Raw genomic sequence first — 12,479 nt, 5'->3', positions numbered from 1 at the left:
GGAGGCAGACTTGCAGAATGTGCCCTTTGGTAGTATAAATTATTATATATGCCTGAGTGTTGTTGTTTTTTTTTTTAAAAAAAGCTACAGTGAATAGAGAAACACTGGTAACTGATAGTACATGGAGGGGATTATAATCATTGTAATGAAACAAGGTGCATGATTTGTTGAATGTAAAACTGACGATGTGCCCTGTAAACTTTTACTGAATCCACAATAAAAACCTTAAATAAAAAAAATTACTTTTTTAAATGGAAAGCTATTCTTCATGTCCTTAATGCAGTACAATAATTTATACTGATAATCTCTCTTCCTTCAGGAAATGGTATCTTCATGTTAAAATTTGATACATTCCTTATTTAAGTTACACCATTCCGATAATTTAAAGATCTACTACTTACCATTAGTTACCTTGGGCTTTTTAGCTATAGAGTCCTTCCATTTTCTTGAACTGAGTTGGTTGGGAGGTGGAACAAGTATGCTACTAACAGTACAAGGCAATACAAAAAGAGCACCAACCTGTGTAAAGAGAACACGTTTCCAGTGAGTGGACAAAGACGTTCACACTTGAATGGGGCCACATGGTAATTTTCCATTCATACATAGTTCACCGACTTAACATAAATGTGGGAATGTGCTCCTCCAACCTCTCCACTGTAAAGACTTTAAAACAAAAATAATACCTCCACCCAGCCCAAAGCAAAAAAGGAAAAAACAAGACAAACAAAATCCATAGAGAAAGGCATGCTAAGCGCTGGCCTTCTCTTCTCCACTGAGGGATACAGCTCTGAAAACCTCGTTATTCACAATACTTGCTTCAAGATCAGGCTCTGGGTATAGTTTTGTTGTTGATCTGCAACCTAGAAACACTGGGAATTCTTTCATCAGAAAGTCTTGCCATAACCAGCAATCATTCAACAATTTTTTAACTAGAAGAATTACTGTTCTGACTTTAAGTTAAGAATAAATGTGAAGGAAACTTTGGAACTTTAGCTCCTAGATATCAGAGATTTAATACTACTTGTTCAGACTGCAGAGAGGACAATGGATTATGTGCTAGAATACATACATATAGCAACCTCTGACTGATGTGTGAGCAAATGCAGCATTCATCTCTGTAGTCTTAGGCTTGGGCATACATATGCTTATTAAATATTTGTTCAAAAAATCATATTATATTCAAGTAAATTCTGTTTGATTAAGCATTGAATAAAACCAAATTGCAATTCTGAAAGCTGTACTTTGCCTATTAATTTAGAGAAGGCAGCTACATCTATTAACATATCTTGATCACAAATTGTTTTAAAACTTTGGAGAAGTTTAGGTAGGGCATTTGCCAAAAAGTTTTTAAGTCTACTGCAAAGTCACTTTTAATTGTATTACCCAATTGGATTAGTTCACATGAGAGGTCTGATAGTCAGTAAATTTATACTGTAATGTGCTGGTTTCCTTGCTATTTCTTATTTTTACTCATTTATTCTTAATGAACAGATATAAAGATAAATTCCTAATTGGAAGAGCAAAATAAGGAAGGAACGCTAAACATGCTTACTGTTTTCTTTACTGTTAGAGCCATCATATATTTTAAGTCAAATACATAGCAAAGGAAAATCACTAGCCAGTATGAAAGATTTATATTAAATTTTCTAACCACTAAAATCCCATTCTTTCTTGTATAAATGAAATTCATAGCTCAAAATTCACGACAAGTCTGTAACACGAGTCTGCCAGCTCAGAGCCTATTGTAACTTTCTATACATGTTGGGGATGCTACACGCAGTTCAGGGCGTAGCTTTTAACCCAAATCAAAACCACTGACATTGAGCTGTATCCAGCTCTGAGTGACTCTACAGGACAGAGCAGAACGGCTCCTTATTGGGTCGTAGACTACATTTTGGGAAGCAGACAGCCTCATTGTTCCCCTGCACAGTAGCTGGTAGGTTTGAACCACCAACCTTGCACTTAGTAGATCAATGCTTAACCCACTGTGCCACCACAGTTCTTTGCATACCCTGTAGTATTATAGAAATGCACTGTTGTGATCCACCAGCTGAAGAAATAGCAACAGTTTGGCGACAACCTATTTTTAATTTGGCAATTGCTACAAATCTAAATATAAACATGCTAGAAGTACCACAGCAATAACTCTCTACAAACAAATGTGTAAGTCAGTTGTTAGTTGCTGACTTGGATTCTGATTATTTGTTCTCATTTACATACTGATCAGGACTCCTGGATCAGCACTGGACTGCAAACCACACAATTTGTGGTTCAAACCTGGCAGCTTCTGCTCAGAAACCCTCTCCAGGGTCCCTGTGAGTCAGAACCGACTGGATGGGACTTAACAACAACCACAACATACACAGATCAGGAGATAGTCTCTGAGAGTTTACAGGATGCGCCTTTCATGCTGCCACTTCTATCTCAAGAATTTAAAGGCCACAGAACATTTCAGACCTGAGTTTCCTTTCAACCTTTTAGTAGGCCATCCCTAATCGCAGGGAATGACAGAAATTGGTTTAAAATCAAGAAAGATGTGTGCCAGGATTCTGTTCTTTCACAATACTTACTCCATCTCTATGCTGAGCAAATAATCCAAGAAGCTGGATTATATGAAGAACATGGCATCTGGATTGGAGGAAGACTCATTAACAACCTGCAATATGCAGATGATACAACATTGTTTGCTGAAAGCAAAGAGGACCCGAATACTTACTGATGAAGATCAAAGACCACAGTCTTCAGTATGGGTTGTACCTCAATGTAAAAACAAAAATCTTCCAAACTGGACCAATACATAACATCAAGATAAATGGATGTTGTCAAAGACTTCATTTTGCTCACATCAACAATCAACAATTATTGAAGCAGCAGTCAAGAAATCAAACAACATATTGCATTAGGCAAATCTGCTGAACAAGACCTCTTTACGGTGTTCAAGAACAAAGATGTTAGTTTGAGGAACGAGGTGCATCTGACCCAAATCATGGTATTTTCAACAGCCTCATATGTATTTGAAAGTTGGACAATGAATAAGGAAGACCATAGTAAAATTGATGCATCTGAATTATGGTGTTGGAGGAGAATATTAAAAGTATCATGGACTGCCAGAAGAACAAATCAATCTGTGTTGGAAGAAGTACAGCCAGAATGCTCCCTGGAAGCCAGGATAGCCAGACTTCTTTTCTCATACTTTAAGAGGGACCAGTCCCTAGAGAAGGAATGTTGCTTGGCAAAGGTGGAGGGTCAGTGAAAAAGAGCAAGATCCTCAGTGACATGGAATGGCACAGTGGCAGCAGCAATGGGCTCAAACGTAACAATGATTGTGAGATTGGCCCAGGACTAGGCAGGGTTTTGTTCTGTTATGCATAAGGTTGCTATGAGACAGTACCGACTCGAGAGTACATAACAACAACCGCAAGTCCTCTGTAATAGCAGCAAAGACAGAAAATGTTCACCTAACTTTGTCCTGGCCATAAGATTAGCAGACATCGTGACTCTTTAACAATCCTACTTTGTCTTTTCCTGATCTAATAAAAAAGACTAGATCTTTATGCATAGAGGCGTTTATTGATATTCTGCGGTTAATCGCATTCCACTTACTTACTACTTACTGATTAAGTCTGTCTTAATACTTTACAATCATGGGTCAAGAAAAAATAGAAATGGCAATCTAATAATACAAAACGATTAAAACAAAACAAACGAAAATATGAGGAATTCATCAAATTCAACATGCTTCTAGGATTACTGTCAGCCATCTCCTGGGAAGAGTAAGGATTTCGCTTACACCTTTGTTAAGCTATTCTAATTATGTGCTTAATTTTGACTAGAAGAAAATTCTACAGATTTATGAAATATGTACATCTGTCAGTTGAGCCACATATCCTTCCAAGACAATATTAAAAATAAGTTATTGACTGATCTTCTTTGTGTTAAAGGTGATGAAAAAATATGGAATTGGATATTGGTACTGCTTGCACAACATAATGTACACAATAAATGTCAACAAATTGTTCATGTGAAGGTTAAAATGGCAAATATTGTCAAACATCCATATTCATCACGATTAAAAACTTATTTAACAACTAGAACGGATATCACACTTAAAAAAAAAACACATTCCAATTTGGTTTTCGTTACAAATCTTTGAAAAAGGTAGAGGAGGGGTTTTAATATCCAGTTTAAACTTAAAAGACTGAGAGCCAGGAAGACATAGAGTCGGGGACTTAAACCCAAGTTTTCTAGAGGACTTGTTCTTCTAGTCACACTTTTTCCTGTAACATGTACCATCCCTATTTAACAATACAGATGAGATGACTAAGACATAGAGTAGTCTCATTTTCTAGAAGGAAGAAACCTCTGAAGAGTTGGTGGTGGTGGTATGTGCCATCATGTCAATTCTGATTCATAATGACCCACAGAGTCCAAGGCTGCAATCTCAATGCCCACCATTAGGTTAATACAATTTGTCTGTGGTGGCTTGTGGGTGGCTCTGATGCTGCAAGCGATGCCACCAGTATTTAAAACATCAGCAAGGTCACCCATGGTGGACAGGTCTCAGAAGAACTTGCAGACTAAAAGAGACAAGGAAGAAGGAGAGGCAGACCACGCCTGAATGTCTAGTCACTGAAAATGTCATGGACAGCGGCAGAATTATTATCAGTGCCGGAAGATGAGCCCCTGGGGTTGGAAGGCACTCAAAATATGACTGGGGAAGAGCTCTCTCCTCAAAGGAGAGTTGATCTCAATGACATAAATGGAATAAAGCTTTCAGGACTATTACTTGCTGATGCAACACCACTCAAAATGGGAAAAAACAGTTACTAATCAGAACGTGGAATGTAGTATGAATCTAGGAAAACCGGAAGTCATCAAAATGAAGTGGAACCCAACAACTGTGGTTGCTGCTAGATGCCATAAAGTTGATTCCAGCTCATAGTGACCCTCTGCACAACAGAACACACTGCCCGGTGCAGTGCCGTCCTCACAGTTACTGCCATTGTGTCCGTCCTTATCATTGGTGCTCTTCCTCTTTTTTGCTGAGCCTTCACTTTACCAAGCACAATGTTCCTTCTCCATGATCACTCCTGATAACACGTCCAAAGTATGAGAAACACAGTCTCACCATTCTAGACTTAAGGAACATTCTGGCTGCACTTCTTCTAAGACAGATGTGTTTATTCTTTTAGCAGTCTATGGTACTTGTAATGAATAGTCCATGGTACTATTCATCTCCAACTCCATAAAGCAAATGCGTTAAATCTTGTATGATCTTCCTTATTCACTGTCCAACTTTCACATTCATATGAGGCAACTGAGAATACCAGGGCATCAGTCAGTCACACCTTAGTCTGAAACTGACATCTCTGTGCTTGAACACTTTACAGAGGTCTTTGCCGATGTGCCCAGTGCAATCCTCTATTTGATTTCTTATCTGTTGTTTCCATGAATGTTGATTATGGATCCAAACAAAATGAAGTCTTTGACAACTTCAATCTTTTCTCTGCTTATCCTGGTATGTTTTCATTGGTCCAGTAGTGAGGATTTCTGTTTCCTTTACACTGAGGTGAGACTCATACTGAAGGCTGTGTGGTCTTTGATCTTCATCATTAAGTATTTTAAGTCCTTGTTGCTTTCAGCATGCTGCAGGTTGTTAATGAGTTTTCCTTCAATCCTGATATCAAGTTATTCTTCATATAATCCAGCTTCTCTGATTATTTGCTCAGCGTACAGATTAAGTATGGTAGAAGGATACCTGGCATACACCTTTCCTGATTTTAAATCACTCAGACCACTACCAAGTCATAGACAACATTGTGGAGAATGAGTTTTCCGGAACACTTAATTGTGCTCGGGAGGAACCCGTACATAGACCAAGAGGCAATAGTTTCAACAGAACAAGGGGACACTAAATGGTTTACAATCAGTAGAGGTGTGAGCTTGACTTTAGATGAGCCCATGAAATTCCTAACACAAGCAAATGATTGTCTTCTCACAGAACTGAAATCAGATGTTCAACAGCATGTTAACACTAATCTGTGGTGTTATAAAATTTTTAAACTTAAAGCAGTCATAGATTTACTTTTGAAAGTATATTCTCGAAAGAAACTTCAGTCGTGACATCTGTAAAACACATTAGAATTACTATGGAAAGGTCAAAATATCTTAATATGATCAAGGACCAAAATTTTGTGTTCTATTGTATTAAAAAAAATCAATTTACCATATAAAATCAGATTAACAAGCTACATTTCCTTTTCCTTTCTATTTACAAAACAAAACAACCTTCTGTACCTTGCCACACAGAGAAGAAATCTGTTCCAACAGCAACGTGGAATTCTGTTTGGTATTGTGTTTTGTCAGTCCTCTGTGCTATGGAGTTAAAGAAATAATGGAATGGCAACTATCAAAAAATTCTTCCTAAAATGCATTCTTACTCCTTTTCATTATTAAATCCACAAGTTAAAACATTTATCAAAATTTTAGCTATAGAAATTCACCGTTACTGCTTTTCCTTAAGGAAAATGATGTTTCTAGTTATAGACTTGATTGTATATACAGTAAGAAAAGGCAGTCTTGTGAATAGCCCGAGTACAGAAGGTCAGCACAGGAAACTTGTAAAAACCTCCCTCACGGCGCCGTGCTGTACTGCGCTTACCAGACACTGCATTTCCTAAGCATGACCATGAGCAGTCTGGGACAGCCCTGTGTCGAGCAAGGCTATCAGTGCCACCTTCCAACAGTTTGTGCCCACTTTCTGTCTCTGTAGCACATTTTGGCCATTCTGACATCTCAAACTTTTCACAGTACTCTCACACACTTTAAAATAGACTATAAACTAAACCAAATCCACTACCATCTAGTGGGCTCAGACTCATAGAGACCCTGTGCAGGGCTCCTGAGACTGTACATTTTAACTGGACAGACAGCTTCATCATTCTTCCTCGGAGCAACTAGTGGGTTTGAACAGCTGATCTTGCCGTTAGCAGCTGAACTCCTGACCCACAGTGCCACTGAGTCTCCTTTAACCGACTATTCCAAACAGCAAATCCACTGCCGCCTAGTTACTTCTGACTCGTAGCGGCCCTCTGTAGGGTTTCCCTCTGAGACGGTAAATCTTTATGGGAACAGACAGCCTCATTTTCCTCTTGCAGAGTGGGTTTGCACTGCCGACTGCCTGGTAAGCTGTATAGTGTAAACGTACCTTTATATGCACTGGGAAACCAAAAACTTTCTATGCCTCCCTTTATTGCAGCCTTCACTCTACTGCAGGGCTCTAGATCTGACCTCTCGATAGTTCTGAGGTAAATCTGTAGTTTCTAAATGAAAATTCAAGAACTACATAGTGTTTCATTTCCAACTATGATTTGTATGCAAAACAGTCTGTTCTTAAGGTGTCTATCTAAAAGAAAAGAAGGACTTCAAAACACTTAGATATATTTTCCTGAAAAAGGACTTAAAATATATTACATATTCAGACACATTATAACATTGAAACTCACTCAAGTAGAAAAAAAATACATCAGCAAGTTGGAGCCTATATAACCATCATAGTTGAACACTTCAGCAGTAGAGAAATGACTGCTTTTCTGGGTCCCTAACATTCCTCCATAAGCACTGAGTACCATACAGTACTTACGGAAGGACTGTTTTGCAAGTGGTAGAATTGCTCTTAAAGTCAGGCATTAAAAAGAATACTGGAGTACTATTAAAAAAAAAAATTTTTTTTTAAATAGCATGGGCTAGCACCTACATACAGGAAAACAGAAAAAATGTGTAAAAAATGGTTTTCAGTTTGGGTACAGATACTTTCTATAGCAAGTGACAGCTCAGCTGAAAGCCCAAAATGATACAAGAGCTGCTACTCGGGTTGAAGCAAGGGAGGGGGCCTGTTGTTGTCATCGAGTCGATTCTGACACATAGCGACCCGGTATAGGGTTTCCAAGGAGCAGCTGGTGCTCTTGAACCAGCTTGAACCACGGACCTTGCAGTTCAAACGACTTTGCAGTCTGACACATTAGCCCACAGCGCCACACCAGGAGTCCGGGAGGGGCCCTGGAGCCCTCATCTCATCTTCCAATCCCACTGCCCCAAGGATCTTTCTGTGAGCCCAGGCATTCCCAGAAAGGCAGCTTGACACTGACTTGTCTAAAGCAAGGATTTACGATGACATAAACATGCCAAGAGTTATTTAGCTTCTGACCTATATGTAGCTAACAGATGAAGTGAGGGAGAATGATTTGCAATTACTCATGTCTGAAAGCAACTCCTACAGCTATACTGTCAGGCAGTCGACTAGTTAGTTATATGGCCCCAAACAGACACTGTGTAAGTGTCTAATATTCATGGCCTTATAAGGAATCAACATTAAAATTACCCACTATACATTATTACTCAATCTCAACCTCTCCAAACCTGAACGCTTCTTCCCATGAAACCTTCTCTTCTCGCACTAAATGGCACTGATTCCCATCAAACACAAGAGCTCCTCCTACCTTCTTCTGGCTTCTTTACTTTCCCCACATAAAAAAAATCTTGATGTCCCTGTTTGTTTGTTTTTTAACTTCTTACAATGAGTTGAGTGAAGGTTTACAGAGCAGATCATCAGTTTTACATTCCACAAATCGCATACTTGGTTCCATCTCACTGAAATCCCTGAATATAAACCACGTAGCCCACTTACTCCCTGTGTCTCCTTTCCGGTTCCTCCTTCTGAATCCCGTCCTTGAGTAAATGCTGTCCTCCTGATCTCAAATGGTTGACCACTGTCCGATGTGCCTGCCTCAATAGAGGTATCGTCCCTTCCCCCAGGTATCTATTGCTTGGCTGAAAACTGAGCCATAGGGCAGAATTCAGTCTCAAACCTGAAGGGGGACCAAGGGCCATAATCAGTCTCAACCTGACCAATAAGCCTGGCGTTTTGATTTTTAAATGATTTTGAGCTTTGTTTCCTATTTTCTCCCACTTTTTCTAGGACTTACTAATGTGAAGCAGTTGATAGTGCTATTTAGGCAACATGGAATTCTTCTGGCCTCAGGGTTGTTCAGGATGTCCTCCAGATTTATATTCTTAACACACCTTGTATCTTATGCTTATTAACCATTCCAAAGGCTACTCTTTTATTCAAACTCAACCAACTTTTCCAAAATCCTAAATATGATAAACGTGGTCTTTTAAGATCTGATTAATTTGATTCTTAAGAGACTTTCCAATATCATCTCTTATAAACCTACCCTGGTATGGCATTTTATGATAAGCACAGGACTGCTATTCCCAAGGTTGGAGGTTCAAACCCACCAGTCATTCCTTGAAAACCCTATAGAGGGTCGCTGTGAGTCAGAACTGATGACTCAATTGCACTTATCAAGAACAACAACAAATGTAAAACCAAACCCTAAGGCCCACTACTCTTTAGTGATGGTAGACTCCAAACAGTTCTCATCCAGCTGGGGTTCTGTTAAGACTTTGTAAATGCCATTCCTTCTGCAGAAAGGTTTGCAAGAATAAACACTTTGGGCTGACCTAATACATAATACTTACTGAGAGCCTACTATGTGCTCTGATGTATTTCAGTTACAAATTTCTTTATCGGAAACATCAAGAAAAATGAGGAGGCAGCATGTTGATGCATTCCTGGATTTCAGGAAACGACAGTAAAATAATAGCAAAGGAAACAGAAAACAAACCAAACACAAAACGTGTGTGGGGGGACCTTTGGGAAGAAGGTGGAAAGGAAAGAGTTTTAGTGCATGCTAGAGTAAGTGAGAGAATAAATGTGACTTGGGCTCAGGCAGGAAAAATTACAACTTCATTAAGGAATGCACTCTCAATCACTTCTATATTACTTTTACATTTCCTATCCAGAGCAGATCTCAGTAAATATTGAAGGAAAACAAAAACGCTTATCTGGGGAGAAAGAGCTGTGATAGTTCAGGTAAATGACCCAAGATGTGGTCAAAGTGAAAACTTTCTTTTCCATCAATTCCAACAATAACGATGCTGGCAGCCCACTTGCACGTCAACAGCCAAGCAATGAAAGCAATCAAATACAAATAAATAGAAAGTGTATCTACCAGTATACTTACCAGACAATACCAAAAACTTCCTACCTGACACATTGAAACATGTCATCTAAAATGAACTTGCAAATGAAAGGATACAATTCAAATTCAACGTCCGACATGTAACAGGAGGGGAGCTCTGATAATTTTATCATCTGCACAAATTCTAAAGCAGGCCCATAATAATGGAAAACCTAGAAAAGGAGTAAATTAGCAAAAAAAGATTTTAAATCCTTAAAATGAACCTTTAATAAAAAGGTTTTGCACACTATGCAAACCAAGCACTTAACTCTCTGAAATAGACAAAGTGTTTTCTATTTTCTATTTCAATTCTACCTTTCAGAGTAGAGTCAGATACGGAGAGTTCTTAGTAACCAGAAAGAGTTTAAAAGGGAAAAAAATGAGTACAGAAAAAAGCAAGCAACAGAGGAAAAGAGTTCTCAAGCTTTCCTGTTTATCTTCAGCCAGGTGAATTAGAGGCTAGGGGTTTGAAGAAACAAATGAACTGGGCTGCATGATTGAGGAACGGGAAAGAAAAGACATTCAGCAAGATTATAGGCTGAAAGAAGGACTGAAGACATTAAAGAGATAAAAGATGGGCTGGTTAATCTAAGAAGCTCCAGTCAGAGAAATACAACTGTGGTATTTCCTTGCATAGAGCCTGAAACGAAATAGAGTCAGTTAGTAGACAAGAACGATTATTTCAAGAGTCGGGGTGAGAATATCAAACAAGTAGGGCAAAATGGGAGCCCTATAGCGGAAACTACACAATGCTTTATGTTTACAGAAAGCTAATTTGACCATATGTGGTTACATGTATATATGTGCATGTGTATGTGTGCATGAATGTGTGTAAGTATCGACAAAAGAAAAATATGTTCTATGAGTCAAAATCGACCCCACAATAATGGGTTTTTAAAATGTCTTTGCATGATCCCTTGATCAGAAAAGAGTACTCATCAAAGACAACCTCATAACTCCATGATCTTAAGTTTTGTATGATCTGTAGATCAGAAAATAGTATTCATCAAAAATAATCTCATAACTCCATGATCTTAAGTTTTGCATATTCTTTTTCTTTTAAAAGTTATTATTGTGGATGTAGTGAAAGTTTACTGGGCAGATCATCAGTTTTACATTCAACAAATCATACACCTTGTTTCATTACAATGAATATAATCCCCTCCATGTACCATCAATTAACGGTATTTCTCTCTATCCACTTCAGCTTTTAAAACAAAACAAAAAAACACTCAGGCATATATAATAATTTACATCTCTAAATGGCACATTCTGCAAGTCTGCCTCCAGGCCACCACCTCTCAGTCCCTCTCTTCTCATGAATCTAGAGTCGTCAGCTGCTCCCTGTCTCCAGGCCCCCATCTCTGCCTCCATCTCTGGTGTCACTGCTTCTCTAGATACAAGGTACCGCATTCTGCTTGTGCTCTTCTCTCTTGATGGTCCTAGGGTCCTTTGTTTTGGACTGTGAGATTAACTACTCCCCTTTTTTTATTACAAAACTTCTACCTTTACAGTTGTGACCATCGCAATTAGTCATGATAACAATTACTACTGAATCATAGGAATCTTATCCCCATCTCTTTTCACCAGACCCATTTAGACAAGATGAAATCTATTCAGCAGGGACTCTTTCTTTCACCCCATACTCTTAAACTAAACTCCCTCTTGAAATCTTGTAAGCCAGTCACTTCGTGACTTTATCGCCCCCCCTCATTTTAGGTAGCCAATGTCTAAGTTGCCCATCCCTAACTACCCTGTGTACAGAGGGCATAGCATTGATACTTGATGTGAAGACTCCTTCCCTCTCTGTTGGTATTTATGGTATTTAGAGTAATTACCTCTACTGAGTATAGGTCAGATTCATCAAATTGTAGTAATTTACCCTTGTTTCCATTATCACACAAAAAATTTTTGTTTGTTTGTTTGTAATCTTCCTCTAGTCGAGTTCTGATTATCAAGCCATCGAGGCTAGGTCAAAAGGGTACTGTCTGCAAGTCTGGGTATCCTTGCCTCACTTTATGTCAGCTGGATGCTTCACTATCAGCCACTCTGTGGCTATATCCTTGTCCATGGGCTCAAGTGTTCTCCAGTCTCACCATACTTTGGACCAGCCTGCCCTTCCTCTTCTCTCTCTCATCTCCAGGTCAACAGGAGTCAATGGACTGTGGTTGAACTCAGCCCATTTCTTCATTGATGCCTTTTGGCCTCTTCCACTCACCCGTAGACCAATGTGGTCACCAGCACGCTTACATGCTTGTTTGTTTGTTCCCTTTGAGTTCCAGTCTTAAAGGGAAGTCTGTCCTGAAAGAACTCGATGGCTAGCCTTGACGTCTTCCTGGCAAACAGCTCGCTTATTCTTGTAGTAGCCAGAAATGCTGAGATTTTTGTTTTGGG

General features: G+C 39.0%; 1 protein-coding gene across 1 annotated transcript in view; it reads right to left on the bottom strand.

The window, feature by feature from the left end:
• The window catches only part of MTBP (Mdm2, transformed 3T3 cell double minute 2, p53 binding protein (mouse) binding protein, 104kDa), a 100,493-nt gene that overhangs the window by 60,098 nt on the left and 27,916 nt on the right, over positions 1-12,479 (bottom strand). The window contains exons 9-11 of the mRNA XM_006830678.1: positions 10,164-10,258; positions 6,298-6,370; positions 402-519 (exon numbers count right to left, since the gene is read on the bottom strand). Of these exons, the coding sequence (XP_006830741.1) occupies positions 402-519; positions 6,298-6,370; positions 10,164-10,258 (286 nt within the window). The remainder of the gene's footprint in view (positions 1-401; positions 520-6,297; positions 6,371-10,163; positions 10,259-12,479) is intronic.

Source organism: Chrysochloris asiatica, unplaced genomic scaffold (assembly GCF_000296735.1).
Source record: "Chrysochloris asiatica unplaced genomic scaffold, ChrAsi1.0 scaffold00001, whole genome shotgun sequence".
NCBI classification, from domain to species: Eukaryota; Metazoa; Chordata; class Mammalia; order Afrosoricida; family Chrysochloridae; genus Chrysochloris; species Chrysochloris asiatica.
The sequence above is the reverse complement of the archived record's forward strand: the minus strand, read 5'-3'. Positions and strand labels throughout refer to the sequence as shown.